At 51.1% G+C, this 18,180-nt stretch overlaps 1 protein-coding gene across 1 annotated transcript; it reads right to left on the bottom strand.

The window, feature by feature from the left end:
* Positions 1 to 3,610: 3,610 nt before the first annotated feature.
* On the bottom strand, positions 3,611 to 17,521 carry PRDM12 (PR/SET domain 12). The gene is made up of 5 exons (XM_077836158.1): positions 17,299 to 17,521; positions 15,502 to 15,692; positions 13,618 to 13,773; positions 6,869 to 6,980; positions 3,611 to 3,993 (listed from the first exon to the last, which is right to left on the bottom strand). Exons 1-5 carry the CDS (start codon positions 17,519 to 17,521, stop codon positions 3,611 to 3,613), a joined length of 1,065 nt encoding a protein of 354 aa, XP_077692284.1.
* Between the last annotated feature and the right edge of the window lie 659 nt (positions 17,522 to 18,180).

Genomic DNA, 18,180 nt, shown 5'->3' with positions numbered 1-18,180 from the left:
GAAGGGACAGGTGTCGAGCCATGTTTAGTGCTGGCAAGCTGCCTCGGGCTCTGGTGCCCTCCAGTGCTGGTTGTAGGGTTTAAGGCTACAGGAAAATGGCCCCCCAAGACAGGCCACATGTTGGTAATGCCCAGAGGCAGTATTTCATAGTGAGCGCTGCACGCCGGCCATAGTAACTGTGGGCGTATTCGGCCCCACATCCCCTTAGGGCCCACGGGCCCTATACGCATGGCCAGCACTGGCACCAGCGGGCAGCCACCCCCCTGCAGAACGGTGGGGAGCAGCAAATCCCCACTAAACTATGCTGCTGCAGCAGTGTTACCAACTCTCATGATTTTGTCTCATGCTCGTGCTAATTATTGTTTTCCTTAAAGCCCCAGCGCCTTCAAACCAGATCCCAAAGCACTCAACAACTCTGTCATGCACAGGCTTCATTTCAGCTATCCCTGAGACACAGCCTACTCCGGGGCACAGCAGCTGTTTAACAGCTCACGGCATTGCTAAATGAGCGTCTGACTCAGTGGAGCTCAACCACGGGTTATGCAGCTCTCCATGGGTTACGTAGGCCGCATCCACTCTCTCTATATACTACCTGTATGGCCCAGAGGAGGTCACATGGGCCGCAGCTGTGTGCTGATTGGGCCACAAGCAGCCCGTGGGTTGAGCACCACTGGTCTGACTGAAACTGCAAGAATGTAGTGTCTACACGTAGACAGGAAAAGGAATGTAACGTTAAGAAACTAATTTTTACAACTAAGAAAAACCAGCTCTTGTCATTTACCTAGTCATCCTGTCACTTAGGGATTTAAGAGAGAGATCATACCGTGGTCATCAGCCAATGCTTCCCATTGCATTAAGCCTAAATGCAGCGCAGGCGTCCATCTGGTAAGCTAAATTATCTTCTCTGGGTGGATGGTTATATCAGAGAACAGCTGTTATTGTTATTAAATATTTGCACTGTGATAGCCCCCCAAGGGTCCAAGCAGCATAGGGTCGTCATAGAGCCAGGAACTGTATAAACACATAGCAGAAGAAACTGGTTCATGTTCAGAAGAGCCAAATCATCATAATCCTTTCTGCCGTTCAGCTGCTGTGCTGAATCCCACAGTGTGACTCGCCTCTCACCCCACAGTGGTGTTGCTCCTGACAGCCCTGGTGTTAGCGAAAAGAATCCAAAGTGAAGCTGAAGAGAGCTGTAGTGCTGTCTTGTATTAGACCTGATCCTGCAATGAGATCCACCAGTGATATCCCCATGTATCCTAAGCAATCTTCTTGCTAGTGACGTGACCATGGTGGACAGGAATTGATTAGGATAGTGGCTGCTGGAGTATCAAAAGCGGGTCTGCCCCAGAACATTGGTACTGCCTAGAACATGGTATGGTACAAACAGGCCCTATTTAGGATTGCAGAGCACTAACAAATCTTGATCTATGATATATGGATGTGTGTTTGTCTTTAAAGGCCAGGTGATTCCAGAAGGAGGTGGGGATAGTCCTCTGTACCTCTTTGTTAAGTACTGCAGGAGTTATTTGTAATGAATGAAAATTGGGGTTCAACACCCTGTGCTTACATACATATGAACACCATGTGTCTCTGGCTCTGTGTGTGGCCTGTGCGTAAATTGCTTTTCCCCACATTTTAAAACCATCATCTTTCAAGATGCAAGGATGGTTCTTGAAAATAATCCATGAGGATTGAGCAGTAAATTATGCTCTGTCCAAAATGTGTGAAATAGATACTAGATGTTAAGGCCAGGAGGGACCATTATGATAATCTAGTCTGACCTCCTGCATAACAGGAGCCAGGCCTCAAAATTTCACCTGGTGATTCCTGCTTCAAGCCCATAACTTTGGTTGAACTGGAGCATAGAAAGGCATCTAATCTTGATTTAAAGACTCCAAGTGATGGACAATGTACCACTTCCCATGGGAAACTGTTCCAGTGCTTGATAATACAGTGATGGGATCTTTTGTTCATTTCATTCAAACACAAGCTAGGATCCTGAAGACACTAAGGAAGTGAAAAGAACCAAATTTCAATGATACCCTCTAGGAGAAGCTCCACTATCCCCTTTCCAAGGCCAGCATTATGCTTTCCTTGAACACAAAGAGAAAGAAAACTCCCAAACAACTCACCTTCTAAATGATAAATGTTCCAAGTAATTTTTATTTAGAATACAAGAGAGAGAGGTACAAATGTATTTACAGCTGTGTACATATACCATCAAATAATATATAATATCAAAGTTTTGTAAATAATGTTTTACATAAATATTTACAAAGGTAAAGTGACAATTGTTTTCTGGAAGTAAAACACAGTTTGCGAAAACTCTATACATCTTATACTTATAATTAATAATATTATAATAGGTTTTTTATATTCTATTTCACAAAACCCTTCTTATTGGGTTCATAACTGTGGCAGGACTCAAGGGGGCGCTCCGGACTGCATTTTGGGTGTGGTTTGGCCAAAGGAATTATTTCTCTCTGGTCTCCAGAGGGCAGTAGAGGTAAGAGTTTAAATAGGCCCTAGAGATATGGATCTCCTGAAGGACAAGCAGCCCTAGTTTAGAGCTGGAGGAGGAACACCCATGCAGTGTGGGAGGTGGCCTTGGCAAGGTGAGCTGAGAGTGTGGGGAGCACTTCTAACCACTCCAGCTCACACACTTCCTGGAAAAATGCTTTTGGTGACACCAGACGACTTGCTTGACTCTCCATTTCTTGAGCACACGATGGGGCAAATTTTTATCAACGTCCTGTTGCTCAATTGCCACTTTGCACGTCCCGTCTGCATGGGCAGAAGCTCAGATGTGTGTGCAGTTTCAGAGGTCTTAACAGGTACACAGCTTAGGCATGAAAAAGTAGGGGTGTGGTTTTTGAACTAATACACTTGAGTCTGTGGAAACTTACAAAAGATCCTTCCCACTGGCGCTAGCTCTGGCATGGCAGACCAGCCGGACGTGGTATGTGGTGGACCAGCTGAAGTGGCATGGGGACCAGCTGGGGGTCTAGCATGGACTCCAAGCCTAAAGAACATGGTGGCAAAAATGGAATCTGGCCCCATGATTTTTTCTGTACTTTGCTCCCACCAGTACTAACATCAGAATAGGGTTTTGTAAATATCCCCAGTGCAAACAGCTTTGGGGCCAAAATTGCCACTGGTGTAAACAGGCACAGCTGCATTGACTTCAACAGAATGGTGCCCACTCCCACCAATGGTGAATCTGGCCTTCCAGCTGCACTAACTTCAATAGAAGGAAAAGGAATTTTTCTTCTCTTCCTCCAACTGGATTAAACACAAAAACCCTTGGAAAATGTTTCAGAAATCAGCATTTTGGCTCTCCCCTCCCCCCACATATACTGGTGTCTTCACATTAGGGTTCATGTTGTTTTTCATTCTCAATGTGTTTACCCTCCCAAATGCCTTTATGCCACTCGCTGCCTGATGCCAAACACCTCTTCGTCAGCAAACTGTTTAATTAAGAAATCGGCCCTGCCCCATCCTCTCTGCCCCCCACCCCTCCCTGAAGGGTTGATGCCCACAAATTCATCCGCATTATCAATGCCAGTCTCCGACAGCTGGAAATGGCTCCCCGGAGCCCGACAGTGGCTCACAGCACCATTGTAGGTATGTGATGTGCCAGGGAGGCAGGGTGGGGCCCGGGCAAGGCTGGGGAGTGAGACTGCAGGGAGGCATTGGGAGGTCGGTGCCTTGCGCTCTTCTGGTGGGCCCGGAGTCCAGCGAGCTGGGAGTAGGCACTTTGGCAGACCTGGCACTTGTAGGGACGCTCTCCGGTGTGCAGACGCACATGGTTGCGGAGTGTGGAGGACTGGCTGAAGCGGCGGTTGCAGAAGCGGCAGACGAAGGGCTTGTCCAGGGTGTGGATGCGCATGTGGGAGCGCAGGTTGCTGCGGGAGTTGAAGCCGCGGTGGCAGATCACGCACCGCATGCGGCCGGCCGTGCTCGCGCCGGTCTCCACCGTGTGGAAGTCCTCTGTGTAATAAAGAACAACACAAGGAGTCAGCCGCTGCCCTCTGCTCTGCAGCCGAAACAGGATCTCAGGGCCTGAGCAATTCATGCCCTTCCTTGTGCCTGTAAGGTGACTTCATGGCACGAGGGATTCTCAAGGTTACAGCACCTTCAATAAAGACAGAGGCACATTGGTGCATGGTGACCGGTCGGGACAAGCGCAGTAGCAATGCCCCTGCAGCACATAATGAATCGATAATAAATAACCAGCATTTCTGTAAGCACTGCGCAAAACTCAGCTGCATCTGCCATCTAAGGATCTCCAAGCACTTTGACCAATTAACCCTCCCAGCCCCCTGGGAGGTAGGTCTCTCTATTTCAGTTTTATAGACCAGGAAACTGGACACAGAGCTTCTCAGTGACTCACTCAAGGCGAGAGTGAGTTGGAGATAAGAGCCAGGTGCCCTATGCCTTAATCACTAGCCTTTCTTCATGGAGGCGGGGGATTGCTGTTTTCTGTCCTTGAGATCTGGGCCTGTGTGCTGCTAAGATGTCTCTCAAGGACTGGGTTAGTCAATATTTGAAGGCAATAGCTCCCCCCTTAAGACTCAGGTTTAAATCCTGGCTGGGAGTCAAAAGAAAATAAGATGGGTGGGTTGCATCTAGCCCTTATGGGGTGTTTGTCCATGTCACAAAACCACTGCCCACTTCGCGATTGGGCTCTGGAGGAGCCTGAGGCTAGAACAGCAGGGGTCTGGATCAGCATTGGCAGAGCTGGGCAGGGACTTGGTGCTAGCAGAGCAAGGGTGCTGCAGGCCAGACTTGGGAGCAGGGGACAAGTCTGCACAGCCTCTGTCTGCATCATGCCTGGCGCTAGCCAGCGCTTTCAAACCTGCACAGACCTCAGCACCACAACAACAAAGAGCGATGCTACCATCTTATCGGGGGAGTGCAGGGCTTTGAAACGATGAGCAGCTGGCCATGGAATTCACAGCACAGCAGCTCCGGAGACACGATGAATCCTTGCTCTTGTTTTTCTGTGCTGGGGGAGGAAGCCTCCCCTGCCCATGCGAGTTGTGCTCTCACTCACAGTGGGTCCATGGCTGCGCATGACCCACTCCTCCTCCCAAGGATTCGGGGTCGGGGGGGCAGGATCAGTCACTTCCGTCTCTTCCTAAAGGATCTCCACGAGATCTTAGAAACTATGGCCAGGGCTGTCTAAAGAGCCCTGCACCCACAGCCGGGGCCAGATTTCCAGAAGCGCTCATGCTGGGTGCATGCTGGGCACCGAGCTCTTTCGAAAATCTGGCTGAGTCACGATGGGGGCTGAGTGCTACTGGCAATCGGGCCCCGGTTGTGGGGGCCGAGCACTTGGTGATCAGGCCCTGAGCTCTTCTGCAGCCCTGAGCCCATGCACATACAGAGAAGCAGTCACCTCGGCAGAGGCAAAGAGGCAGGGCGGGTGAGTGTGAGTGAGTCAAGGACAGTGGGGCAAACCCCACATCTGCTCAGGCCCTGGGATCTATAATGCAGTGCAGGCAGGAGCACCCTTTTTAAGGTCACACTGAGGCAGCCGCACAGAGCAGGCTGCATGGGGCTCACTATCTCTCCTTTCCTTACTACAGTATTATGTTCTACAAACTGGTCCCCCTTTGCATTCTGCCCCCTATTGGACCTGGAGATCTAAAATGCCCTGTTTCTGGCTCATTCGCTCCGGTCCCCTTCTCCGTCTGTCCCAGTGGGAAATGGCAGAACAAGCAGAGAAGGAATCCCAGAGGAGTTAAGAGTCCCCTGTTATGGGATCTTGGGAGAAGATGGGGTTGTAGGGGATTAAGGAAGGGGCCACCATACAGCTCAGGGAAATCAGTGACTCAGCACTTAGCCTCTGCTAGTGCAGATCACTGAGTCAGCACTTTCTCTGCCCCACTCACCATCCAGGAAGCCTCCTCCAAGTGGGAGTGATGAATGAAAGGCTCTCTCACTGCTGGATTTGGGCCACAGGCTATTCAGGCTGATTGGCCTTAGGGATCCTGCAGACAAAGCTGTGATAGCCCTGGACAAGTCAGCATGGGGAGGCAATGCTAAGACTCACTGATGTCTCCGGCAGAATTTCGGGGGAGCCCCTTGGCCTTAATCCTTATGAGCTAAGCAGCCTTCGTTCCATAGTGGGGCTCAGAGGGATCCCAAGAAGAAAACTACAGAGCCTACCCTCTCCATTTTGGGATCCCAGTGGTGTTGGTTCCACCAAAGCCCCAGGCAGTTTTCTATTGGGGCAGCTAAAAGGAAAGCCTGGAGAGAACAGCAGCATAAGGGAGACCCAATGTGCTCAGACCCTCCCCCTTACTGGTATTACAAAGGGCTCAGGCAACATCAAGTTATTACTGGTCGTTATCTGTTGAGTGCTGGAGTAAATCAGTGCAAGTCTCCCAGTGGAGCGAAGCCAATTCACGCCAGCTGAGGAGCTGGTCCAGGCTGTGCAAACAGCTCTGGAGAAACGGGGCCCAGGATTTTACAAGGCCAGACAGGTCAGGCCCTGCGGCAGGTATCTCGAGCTGCAAGGGAGCAGTGGTTGGAACAGTTCAGAGCCAAGTGCTGGGCTCCCTTCAGAAGCACACCTGGTAGAGAAGACCCTCAAGGCTTTATTCCATCCCACTCTGCGCCCCTCTTCATCAAGGTCTGTCAGCACTGGGTCACGGTCCACCATCAGTCCCTGCTGGATGAGCCCTGAAGGAGCCTGTTTGCCTGAGAGGATCCAGGTGCTAGTGAGACCCCTCCCACCCTTCATTGTCTAGGGATAGCCAGGGCACAGCCAGCAGGGCTTGTGTGCGCAGAATGCGGGCTGGGGGATGAAAGCTGATGTGCATTTGCAACAGTTACTGTCCTATCTAGCGCTACGTACCGTGCTTGTTTTTCTTCTGCTCCTCCTCCAAGCCCGGCACGCCCGGGATCCCCAGGAAGGTGTTGTGGGAGTTCCCATACCAGACCAGCAGCTCTTGGTCTGGTGGAATCATCTACAGGGAAAGAAAAAACAAACAGGGTGGTGATGTGAATAGATTTTTCTGCTTGTTGCCTCCATGATAGCTGGAGCCAGAGGCTTCCTTAGACTACTAAGGCAAAATTCATCTCTGGTGTAACTCGGGGGTTACAGCAGAGATAATCTGGCAGCTGGAATCTGGAGTGATTCCAAGCGGGACCCTGGAACTGAGAGGTAAAAGACAGGAATTATGGCACATGATTAGAACTGCACATGGCATCCAGACACTTGCCATTTCCCTAGTTCCAATAGCCCAAACCATGCTGAGCACACTAAAAGGACTAGAAAAGGCAGACACACAGCCCAGAGACCGGACTGTCTGAGAAAGTGCTGCCGAGACTGGAAAATAGTCAGAGATTGATCATGACAAATAGACCTGACAGCTCCCTCTGGCTTCAGCGACAGGCCAACAGTGGCTTTATCTTAGAGGCCTCAACTGAGCTCAGAGCCCCATTGCGCTAGGTGCTGTACTTACACAGAATAAGAGACAGTCTCTGCCCCAAACAGTTTACAATCTATATAGACAAGAAAGACAAAGGGTGGGAGGGAAAACTGAGGCAGAGAGAGGCAGTGTTAATCTGATCCAGTACTGCCCCTAAACATTTCGGCCCAAATTCTGTCCTGTGCTGAGATCTGCTCCTGTGCGGTAGGAAGGGGGAGATCTATCTGGGAGCCAGGTATGTGCTGTGCTGAACCTAGGGGCTGCTCCATCTTACCCCAGCTGAGATGTGGCAGAGCACGACTCTTCTCTGCCCCCAGCAAGCCTCCTACTACCACCAAAGGAGCCAATTGGTGTGGGGGTGGGGGAGGGACCTGCTGGTGCTTTTTAAGCTCAGACAGGAAGTGCAGATACAATAGCTAAGGGCTTGGGTTGCCCAGAGTACAATCAGAGAAGAACCTGACAGTTAGTTAAAGGAAAGGCTTGCACACTTCCCAGTAAGGGGCAGTGGTTTGGTGGGAAGATGGGTCTAAATCAGTGGTTCTCAACCTGCGGCCCAATCAGCACAGAGCTGCGGCCCTTGTGACATCCTCAGGGCCATACAGGCAGGATTGGATGCAGCCCACATAACAAAGACGTGGCACACAATGGTAAATGGGTTGAGAATCACTGGTCTAAATTCTACTTAGATTCTCAGTTCTTTGGGGCAGGGATAGGCTTTTTGTGCTGTGTTTGTACAGCACCTAATACGGTGGGGTCCTGGGCCATGCCATGCCAGTAATAATCATAAATAACCCTACAGCAAGGTCTTTGATTCCTGCCGCATTTCAGTGCAGCAGGCGGAGTATTCTGCAGCAGCCATAAGGACATTTAAGAAGCGAGGTTTGAAAGCATCTCTTCTGCATTATTTATTGTGGTGTTGAAATCCATTTATTTTCCTTTGCCCTTCACTTTTTCAGTGTCTCAGGTTTGTGGGAGGACAGTGCATACCTACATTGTAGAGATCAGGGGATTGCTGGGGCTTTTGGCAACTGGGAAGTAGTTTGAAAACGTAGGGTGAGCAAACCATATTCTGCTGAAATGACCCATCAAGAAATAGTTAACCGGGCTGGCATTTAGAGTGGTGTCATTAGGTTTCAGAACAAGGCAATTCTCACTGGTCTGAGCTACAATTTTAGGCTGTCAGACACTGTTACACTAGATCACACCTACTTCGTGTTTTTATGGTTTTCTATGCAAATCATGTTTTAGAGATTTAATTTAAATAATTGTAATAATAAAAGCCCAGATTCTGGAGCACAACTTTGCAGCCATCGAGTCACCGAATACACAGGGGCCAGATTCAGCAAAGCACTTAAATATATGCCTAACTTTAAGCATATGAGGAATCACGCTACAAACAATGGGAATTGACCTTAAGTTAGGCACTTGGTTAATATGATGAATAGTGGCCTATCTAAGGGTTGAATAGTATGAACTTGGAAATAAATTGTAGGTCTCACTTTCTGGCATGCATGCTATCATTTAACCGTCTCATTGAAAACTAGTCCCTTTTAATAGAATAGAATAAATAGAAGAGAAGGGATGAACGCACATCCAGCGTGCACGCGCTGGATTGCACGTATGCACCAGTGTGCGTGCGTGTGGACGAGGGCAGAAGTGTGCGTGTGCACAGAAAGATGTGTGCACACAGGCACCAAGGCAATCTGAATCACCCCCACAAATCTCACGGCCTTCCGATTGAAGGTTGAAACTCACTGCCTCAACTTTGCACGCCCACAGCTGCAGCTAGACACAGCTGAGGAAGAAGATGAAGAAGGAAGAGAAAGTGGGAAGAAAGAAAAGAGGGAAACAAAAATTCAACAAGCAAATAAAAGCAATTAATTACAAAAATGTCCCCAATCTACCTGCCTAGGGGGGAGGAGGAAGGACTAAGACGCCTTGGGTCATTAGTGGAGTTGGTTTAACTGTGTGGGCGATGTTCAGACACTACCGCAATGAAAACAGACGGATTGCGTGAAAACATAGACACTTTGCAAGGCTGTGTGCTGGGAAAAAGAGACCAAAAGAAAGTGTGTCAAAGTGTGTGTCCACCTGTGGAGAGAGTGCAAGATGGGGGGGAGGTGAGAGAAGAGAGAGTGTGTGTGTGAATGCAGATGAGAAAGATGTTGTGTGTGTGTGTGTGTGTGTGTGTGTAATAAACTGGATTTTTCAGTATATCGGTTCTTTTTCTAGCATTGCATCCTACCTCTGCTGGATTCCCAAGAAACTGATGTCTTTTTTAATGACATGTAATCATGTATGAAAGCATTGCTTTCCATGATGTTATTGCAAAGATTAGATCCACATTTACAGATCAGAAACTCGGTCTTTGGGAATTAAGGGCCCAATCCTGCTGCCTTTACGAGATTAGCCCTGGGGTCTATTCAGGAGAGTCAAATCTGCGGGATTGGGCTCTTACTACTGTCTCCAGAGGGTCACTCTGTTCTGAAATTAACCACCCAGAGCCTCAGTCCTGGGATTCATATTTACTTTAAACCCACGTTTAGCTTTTGTGAAGTTTCAAGGTGGTGAATAGTGGCTGGAATCACTCGCTGTTCTGAGACACTTTAGTTGTGCTCCCGTAACTCAACAGTAGCTTTGATTTAAAGGGTGCGTATATTACGTTTGGTGAGCAAGTGGCCCCTTCATTTGGTATTTCAAAGCGGGGAAGCAGCCAAGATATCAAGGGTCATTCAGCGCCTACGCATGGACAGAGATGTTTGCAATAAATAACCTACATTTCTTAAATGAGCTTTGCTCTGAGGGCAGAATGGATACACTTGCTGTAAAAGATATGGTGGAGCCACCCCCCTCTAGCGGGTTCATCAAAGGGATTCTAAGGATGTACCCAAGCGGATCAGAGTGGATGAGGTCCACTGGGTGAAAATCCACTTCTAATCCCCCCTCCCACAAATAGACACCTCAATAAATATTCACCCCAATGCAGGCTGATCCAGCATTCTGTGTGCCCAACCTCCACTCCTAATGATTTCAAACAGAATAAACAGAGGAATAGGAGCCAACTTCAGAGCGTGAGTACCTGTGGCACTGTGCGTGTGCATTGTGTGGCTGGGTATGGGACTCTGGGGCGAGGAAGGAATGCAGAATCGGGACCTAGACCGAGCTATTAAAATCTAATCTCAGACACTTTCAGGACACTTTGATTTCCCTCCCTCTCTCTTTCAGAACAAAATTCGTAATTAACCCCATCTCCATCTGACACTGTGGAGTGATCCTGCTTTATTTAATTCACTGGGAGCAGGAGCAGACCCATGCACACCAGTAGACGTCTGGATACCAGCATGTACCACACTGTGCTTAACTGTGACATTTATTTCCTTTGTCAATTGGAGTCACAAACTCTTACGTTATTATAATTTTGGGTTTTCTGCGATCTAGAAGAACTGAAAAATAGTGTTCTGGTGTTTGTAGAGTCATGGATTCAGACATATGAGCAGTGTGAACTGCGTATTACTGTCTGTCTGTATTAGGTATTATATACACACCTATATATGTATCTATCGTCATTCATACACACACGTATGCTAGCCATCACATACATGTCATCGATCTATATTTCTGAGAATTATGTCAGTATAATACTATGATTGTATTTCATCATATGGTATAAAAAACAAAGATAAAAAGCAGTTACACTCCCTTTACAAGGAGCAACCTTTCCTGCAGTCCATCCACAGGAATAAGGAGTTTAGGATCAGCTATAGATAAAAATCTGAGCTATTATTTTTCCGTTAGGCAAAGAAACCCCACCTGTGAGGTACGTTACATAATAACAACACTTAGCTCTCCTGTGTCCTGGATTTACACAGGTGAGCTGGGGATGGTTTCTAGCTTCGGGCAGTGCCTTACGCTGCAGAAAGCTGGTTACAAATGCCCAAGTTGCCTGCCACAGAAAAGGAACAGTTTTCGCTCGTTCTGCACCAACCTATTTGACTTGACTGTTTCATTTAGCTCCAGGATAAACTGTGGGCCTGAATGACCTGTCCCTATGCTGGCAGAACTCCTATCTGAAGTCAGTGGGAGTTTGACCTGCCTACGGGGCACAGAATTGGGACCCAATGTTTTTTCTTTCAAATCTCACTTTGGGGGTGATCTGCAAGGTGCTGTGGACCTGGGTCACCATCCAACAAAGCATGTGGCTCACCTTTAAGCCAATGCAGGGCCCTAAAAACTTCAATGGGACTATGCACATGGTAAGCACACACACTTAAGCTGGTTGGGGACCAAACTGCTCAGCACCACGCAGGCAGCCCCTTGCACGTTCCCTTCCGCTAGTGTGTTCAGGGCGCAATTGTTCTATCCTGGATCCCTGGAGCTGGCTCTGTTGGACACACGTGGCAAAGAGCAAAACGGCGAGCGTGTGCTCATATTCCTCTCCTGGCTAAGAGAGTCTCCAGAGCCAAGTGAATCCAATCTTATTCCTGGGGCATTTGTTATCCTCGACTCACTGCTGGAGTCGTGCCAGAGCCAATCCTGCCGTGATGGGAGGTTGGATTCAATGAGGGACATTCCCACCCCTGCCCCCACCCAGGCAGCTGAATAGTAATACTGCTGAGACCCATGTCGGGCTCTGAATCCAACATCCCTTTCATCCGAAATGCGGCCGCCACCTTGAACTCCAACTGCTTCCTGCTCGGCAGGCAGGGCCCACTGGCTGCCCCAAGGTATCATCCCAACAGGGTTTGAGGTGGGGCCTTCCCCTCTGTGTGGCATGCTCCCTATATGCCCCGCTTCCAGAGACTTTCCATGGGAGTCTCAGCACCTCCTGGGCCCTGTTTATTTGTCTCTCTCTGCAGGGAGCTTGCGGCATTGGCTTACAGGGATTTTTTTAATATCGGGTGTGTGGAACATGTTGCCTTCAGCTCTGATATTGTTAGGTGCTCAGAGGCCTGTGGGTGCCTCTTGGAGATGATTACCTCCCATTAGAACTGGCTGGCTCTATTGCTTGGGCAGTCCGGTTGTGTGCTGCTTGTGAGGAGCGGTCCCATTGCAGTCCTGAGCTCTCCTGGGGGGCCAATTTGTGATGAAAGACAAATAGCCCTCACCTTTCCATGCAGCCGGGAGCCAGCACCCCAGCCGGCGAGATCTGCGGTCTCAGAGCCACAGCCTGGCAGCTGTGCTATTATTAAACCTGTATATTGTGGTAGTTCTGAGAAGCCGGATCGGGGCCCCTTGTACTGGCACTGATGAAAACATGATCCCTGCCTCAAAGAGCTTGCGACTGAACTCCACTAACCAGAAACATGGGCTTGGCCAGTTCCGTAATTTGCAGCTCTGGAAGCCTGATCCTGCACATCTTTATCCAGCCAACATGCCATGGCCTGATTCTCCTCTCTCTCACACTGGTTTTACACAAAGCTCACTGGCGTCACTCCTGATTTATGTCGTTGTTACCAGGAGCAGCACCCGGTCCATGGAATTCAGTGAATCTTTTGGCTGAATCAAGACTTGCAGGATCAGGGATCTGTGTAGTTAACTTGAATCCCCAATACTTTAATTTTAACAATAACGTAACCTGTATGTTTTATGTTAAACCTACCTGATTCTGATTTGTCCCAGGCATAGACCTAGAAGCGGGGTCCATTAGAGGCAATGACAGAATCCTGCTCCCATTAGAGGTAGTGGCAAAAGTCACACTGACTTCAATGGGAGAAGGAGCAGACCCCTAAGGTTAACATCTCAGTCCTCCACACAGATCCACAGCAGAAAGAAAGCCCAAGTCTTATTTATTTTCTCTTTCCCGTTTCCTGCACACACACACACCCTGTGGATCAAGACTGAACTGAAATGGGAGGAAAGACAAACTCCCATTTTTCCAGGCCCCCCCTGCAAACCCAGGCAATGGCGATTGCACCGAGCCGCCCGCCAAGCTCCGTTCTCATGTGTGCGCGTGTCGCTCTCCAACACCGCCCCATCGACCCCTGCTGCTCTCGAGAGGGTCTCGGTGCCAACATTTCTCCCTCCGCAAGCCACTAGCCTTTTCACTGCTGCCTGAATTAGGCCCCTGAAGGCAAAGTACTGACGAACAAGGGAGGATGCGCGATACGGGGAATGCCGGTTCCCTGCTCCGCTTCTCCCCAAAACACACACACTTTTTTCCAGCCTCACTTACCTCAATGGCCTTGTAGAATATGCTGTTTCCTATCTGGATCACTTCCAAGTTCTGCTCCTGCTCGTTCCTGGCACACTTGATGTAGGTCATCCAGCTACGGTGGTCTTCTTGGCTGGCATCGATGAAGTAGCGGACAGTGCCATCTTCATTGAAGACCTAGGGTGAGGAGCAAGGGAGTGATATATTAGTAGCCTCGTGGCTGAATGTGCAGCCCAAGTCCTTTCCACCTGACACACCCAGGGATGGCTCAGGGTCTTGTGGGTGCTGTGAGAAGTCAGTGGCCTTTAAACACCCCCTATGCACACACAGAGCCTCAGTAGGTCAGGGATGCTCATCCCTGGGGCTATGTGGCAAGTTTGTAGCGGCTGGGGTGGGTGTTATTTGTCATGATGGGAGGCAGGGGTCAGAGGGGTTTAATCAGTTAAAGGGAGGGGGCAACACATAGGATGGGATGTTCAGTGTGTGTAGCTCATCTTTCCCAGTGGAGATGACGTGGGAGGGCCATAGAAAGGGGAAGCCCTGGGCATGTACAGGCTGCAACAAAGGCAGCAAACCTGCATGAGCAGCACCTCAAAGCCAGCAGCTTTCCTGGCAATTAAAACACACAGATTGAAAGGGCTCCATCCCTGGTTACACTGGAGATGGGCAAACTCCCTAGTGAGCCACACTGGTTATCTGGGAACAGGGACAAGGTCCTCACTTCCCGCAGCAAGTACTGCTGTCTGGTGGGGCCTTGGCCTTCCCTTTCTCTGCATGGCACAAAAAGAGGCCAGCAGAGGAGGTTTGGTGCTGGGCCAGGAGGAGATTTTGGAGCCGAACCCAGCTCCCAAGGAAGCGGATGGAAAAACTCCATCGGCTTCACTGAGTCGGATCAGGCCCGGGCCCTTCCAGATGAGGGGCTATTGAATGAAAAGGCCTTGCCCTTACCGTAATTTCTCCTAGCTACAGCCCAACCCCCTGCTGTTTTCCATCAGCGGACTTGTACCTACAGAAATGTGGCCCAGGCCAGCCCAGCCTTAGCACCGAGGTCCTTGCTGTTCTCACAGGGGTCAGTTCAGCTGTTTCTGTAGCGCTTTGCCCCCTGCGTTTTGTTAAATTAGGCTTGATCTAAACCCCAGGGTCACGCAAGGTCTGCCCCGAAAGGCTGGAAACCTCGTGTCCATTCCGGGCAGTCCCCAGTTCCCTCCGGCTGGCCCAGAGCACGCACCAACCCGCTTTCCCGGGCGAGGCAATCATTCCGCTGCGGGTGAAACGCAATCGGGAATCCGGTGCGTTTTACTCCAGGTCTAATGGCACCGTGTGAGGCAGGTTCTGGTCTCTCTACCTGGCTTTGTGAGCGAGAATTTGCATAAGGCAAAGGAAACCTTTCTCCACTCTGGGCCGGGGACTAACTCCAGGGGGGCGGAATTTATTTATTCTATAAAAGATTCCTTTCTCCTATGGAAATCCTGCGAAATTAACACACACACCCCCCTTTGGGATAAATCAGGTACGTTCACCGGCATGTCTAGCTCCTTTAACGGGACCATCCCAAAGCCCTTTAATTAGCCCCCCCACCATATCACCGTGGTCCCCCATTATACCGTGGGGAAACTGAGGCACGGGGGGGGGAATGACTTGCCACAGGTCGCAACGAGCAAGCGACGGGACCGAGGAGTCCTCATTCCCTGTCCCGTGTCCTGGACCGCAAAGCCGGTCGTTAATTGCTCTGTGAAGCGAGGTCTGCGTGTTCCTGCAAGTTGGGCGCACAGGCACAAGTTGCGCGGGCAGGACGGGGCTAGCTGGGTAACAGGGCTCTCCCGCTCAGTGGAGGGGCTATGCTCAGTGCGCAGGAAGAGTTAGGTAGCCCATCCCTGAACTCGTGAGCCCCCCTCCCCTCTTTACCTCCCACATGAGATTGTTGTTCTTGCACAGATCCACGTGCTCCGGCGAGATGACTCTGCCGGTGAAAGGCCCCATCTCAGTGCCAGCTTTGATCCAGGTCTTGGAGAAGATGCCCAGCCCTTCCCCGGGGATGGAGCTCTGGGCGATGATCACTTCTGAGGGCAGGACCAGGCTGGATAACTTCTGCACCTCTGCGGGGAGGGAAGAGAGAAGAGGGGGTTGGGGGGGGGGAATCAGGGCTCGTCTTTGCCCACCCCCGGTCTAACTAACCCCGATTCTACCTTTTGTCCGTCTCCCCCAGTCTCTAACCCAACCCTCCCCCCACCCCAGGTAAGCGGCGCCCGGACACCAGGGTTCCCTGCCAGGGACCGAATCCTAGCGCCGCGTTCTGCGGGCAGGGGAGTTCCCTTCCCGGGGAGACAAGGCACCAGACTTCAGCGAGGGACTCCGAAGCTGGGATGCGAGGTGGTCTCCCCTCCCCTGTCAATTTCTGGGCGGCGCTGGGAGACTGGAAGTCATGCTGCCCTGGGCTGGGCGGGTTGTGGGGCAGAGGAATCCTCCCTCCCCACAGCCTCTCCTGCCCCTGGGCACCTACAAAGTACGGCTTGGCAAATTCTAACCGAACTTCGCAGCCTTGCCCGGGCCCCCCAGCAAACCCGCGCCGAGAAATGCCCCACTCGCATCCTACAAGGTCTTACAAGCTTCCCCTCCAAGGCATTGAGAAGGCACCTGGGGGGAAAAAAACCCGACGTTGAGAGCGCGCAGGGCGGAGAAAGGGGGTTAAATGGTGTCTATTTCAGCCCATCGAGCAATTTGTCACGCAGCTAAAGTGATCCGCATTCATTAAACTCAACTAGAAAGCAATTGCTAATTCTAAATTCATTAGCCCTTTAAGAATGCTGTAGCGATCCATCGCGCCTGAATGGCGCAGGGACTTGCTTAAAGGGGCCCAGGAATTCCTCTGACAAAATGGGGAGATTAGCTGGTTGAAATAATGTGAATGAAAATGGAATTAGGCTCCATGGTAAATTAAGAGAGGAACAGAAATCCTCGAGGGGGGAAAGGGAGCCGGGGCGCCCCATAGATGCCAAAGCGAGAGAAAACAGATTGTCCCCGAGCTGATGAATGAGGAATAAGAACTTGAGACATCTTAAAGAAAAGAAACGTCCCCCCCCCCTTCCCCGCCCCGGCTCCCTTTTTAAGGTCTTGGTTTAAGTGGGAACTTTCTCAGGTCAAGCCCAAGTTAACTAAATGAATTAAACCCCTCTTCTCTCTCAGTCAACTGCTATTACACGCCTAATAAGGCCTTAAATGCCAGGGGCTTAAGGCTTCAATGGGCTGAGGATAAACGCTGAGCAAAGCGGGGAAGCGATGGGAGGCCGGAGTGGGAAAGTCAACGCGGGAAAAGGGAGCTTGGGAAAGAGACTTGAACATGCAAAGTCCCTCGGAGGTGGGGACCCCCGGGGCGCACGGATCCGCAGAGCAATGGCTGCTGGCCTTTTCCTCTGGAAACCAGGAGCGCTGGATTCTCCCTGGCGCCCCATGGGTGGGATGATTTTCAGCCGAAGGGAGAGAGGCCGAAAAGCTGCCGGGAATGGGGCCGGTGGGAAGCCAGCGGGCGGAGCGCCCCGCGGACCTTGGCGCGCTCTGGAGGGTGGCTCTCCCCAGATGGTCCCGGCGCCGGCGCCTTCTTCTTGCCCTCCAGAGCCGGCTGGCGGGGGCAGTGTTTAGGGCCTGGCCCGATCCTCACCCCCCGCCGCTTCCCTTGCGAAGCGGAGCGGAGACGAGGCTACTCACCCCCCGAGAAGGACTGAGCCAGCACCTCCGCCGTGAAGGCCGTTTTGGGGTTACTGTGGCTGTTCTTCTCCTCGAAGAGCTGCTCCCCCAGCACGTTCCTCCACCGGCCGTAGAGAAAGCTGTGGAGGATGTCCGACGTGATCACCTCCGCCAAGGACAGCCCCTGCGGCTTCAGCCCCGTCTTGAGAACCAGCGCCTCCGCGGGGAGCACGGAGCCCATCATAGAAACCCAGCGGCGGGGGGACAGGGCGGGATCGCCGGGCAGCTGGGCGCAGAGGGCGGGCGGGGAAGCCGGGCGCAGAGCGCTGCTCAGCCCGGGGCGATGGGCTCCTCGCTCTTGACAGATTCCTCTTGGCAAACTCTCTCAGCCGGCTATATATGAGCGGCGGTGACCCTCCTAATTGGTTATTAATGACCCCCCGACGCTGGAAGATAGACTTGTTCTACCAGACTGAGGCAAACCTTCAGAGACCCCCCCCTTCCCCCTGGGTGGGGGGTGGGGGGGGGGAGACAGACACGGAGAGAGGCAGCCTCGCATATCCCAGCAATAGCCCATCAGTGGAGAGAGAGACAGAGAAAGCTTCTCTGATGGACACCTGCTCTAGAAACATCCGTAGACCTTCCCAGCCAGCTGGGGGGAGGGAAGGGGAAAAGGAAACTAAATACTAAATATAATAATAAAATAATAATAATAATTAATAACCCCCTTATCGCGGGCTGGCAGGGGGACAGCGGGCGGTGTTTTCACACAATGCGAGCGGTGGGCGCTGCAAAAACAGAGACATTCAGCTAACCTGGGGGGCCGAAGGCTGCATTGGCTTTCAAGTGAAGCCACCTGGATTCGCCTTAGGAAAGACGGGAGATTTTCGCTCTGGCGAGGAA

The sequence above is a fragment of the Eretmochelys imbricata genome, chromosome 16 (genome assembly GCF_965152235.1).
Source record: "Eretmochelys imbricata isolate rEreImb1 chromosome 16, rEreImb1.hap1, whole genome shotgun sequence".
Taxonomy (NCBI): domain Eukaryota; kingdom Metazoa; phylum Chordata; order Testudines; family Cheloniidae; genus Eretmochelys; species Eretmochelys imbricata.
The sequence above is the reverse complement of the archived record's forward strand: the minus strand, read 5'-3'. Positions and strand labels throughout refer to the sequence as shown.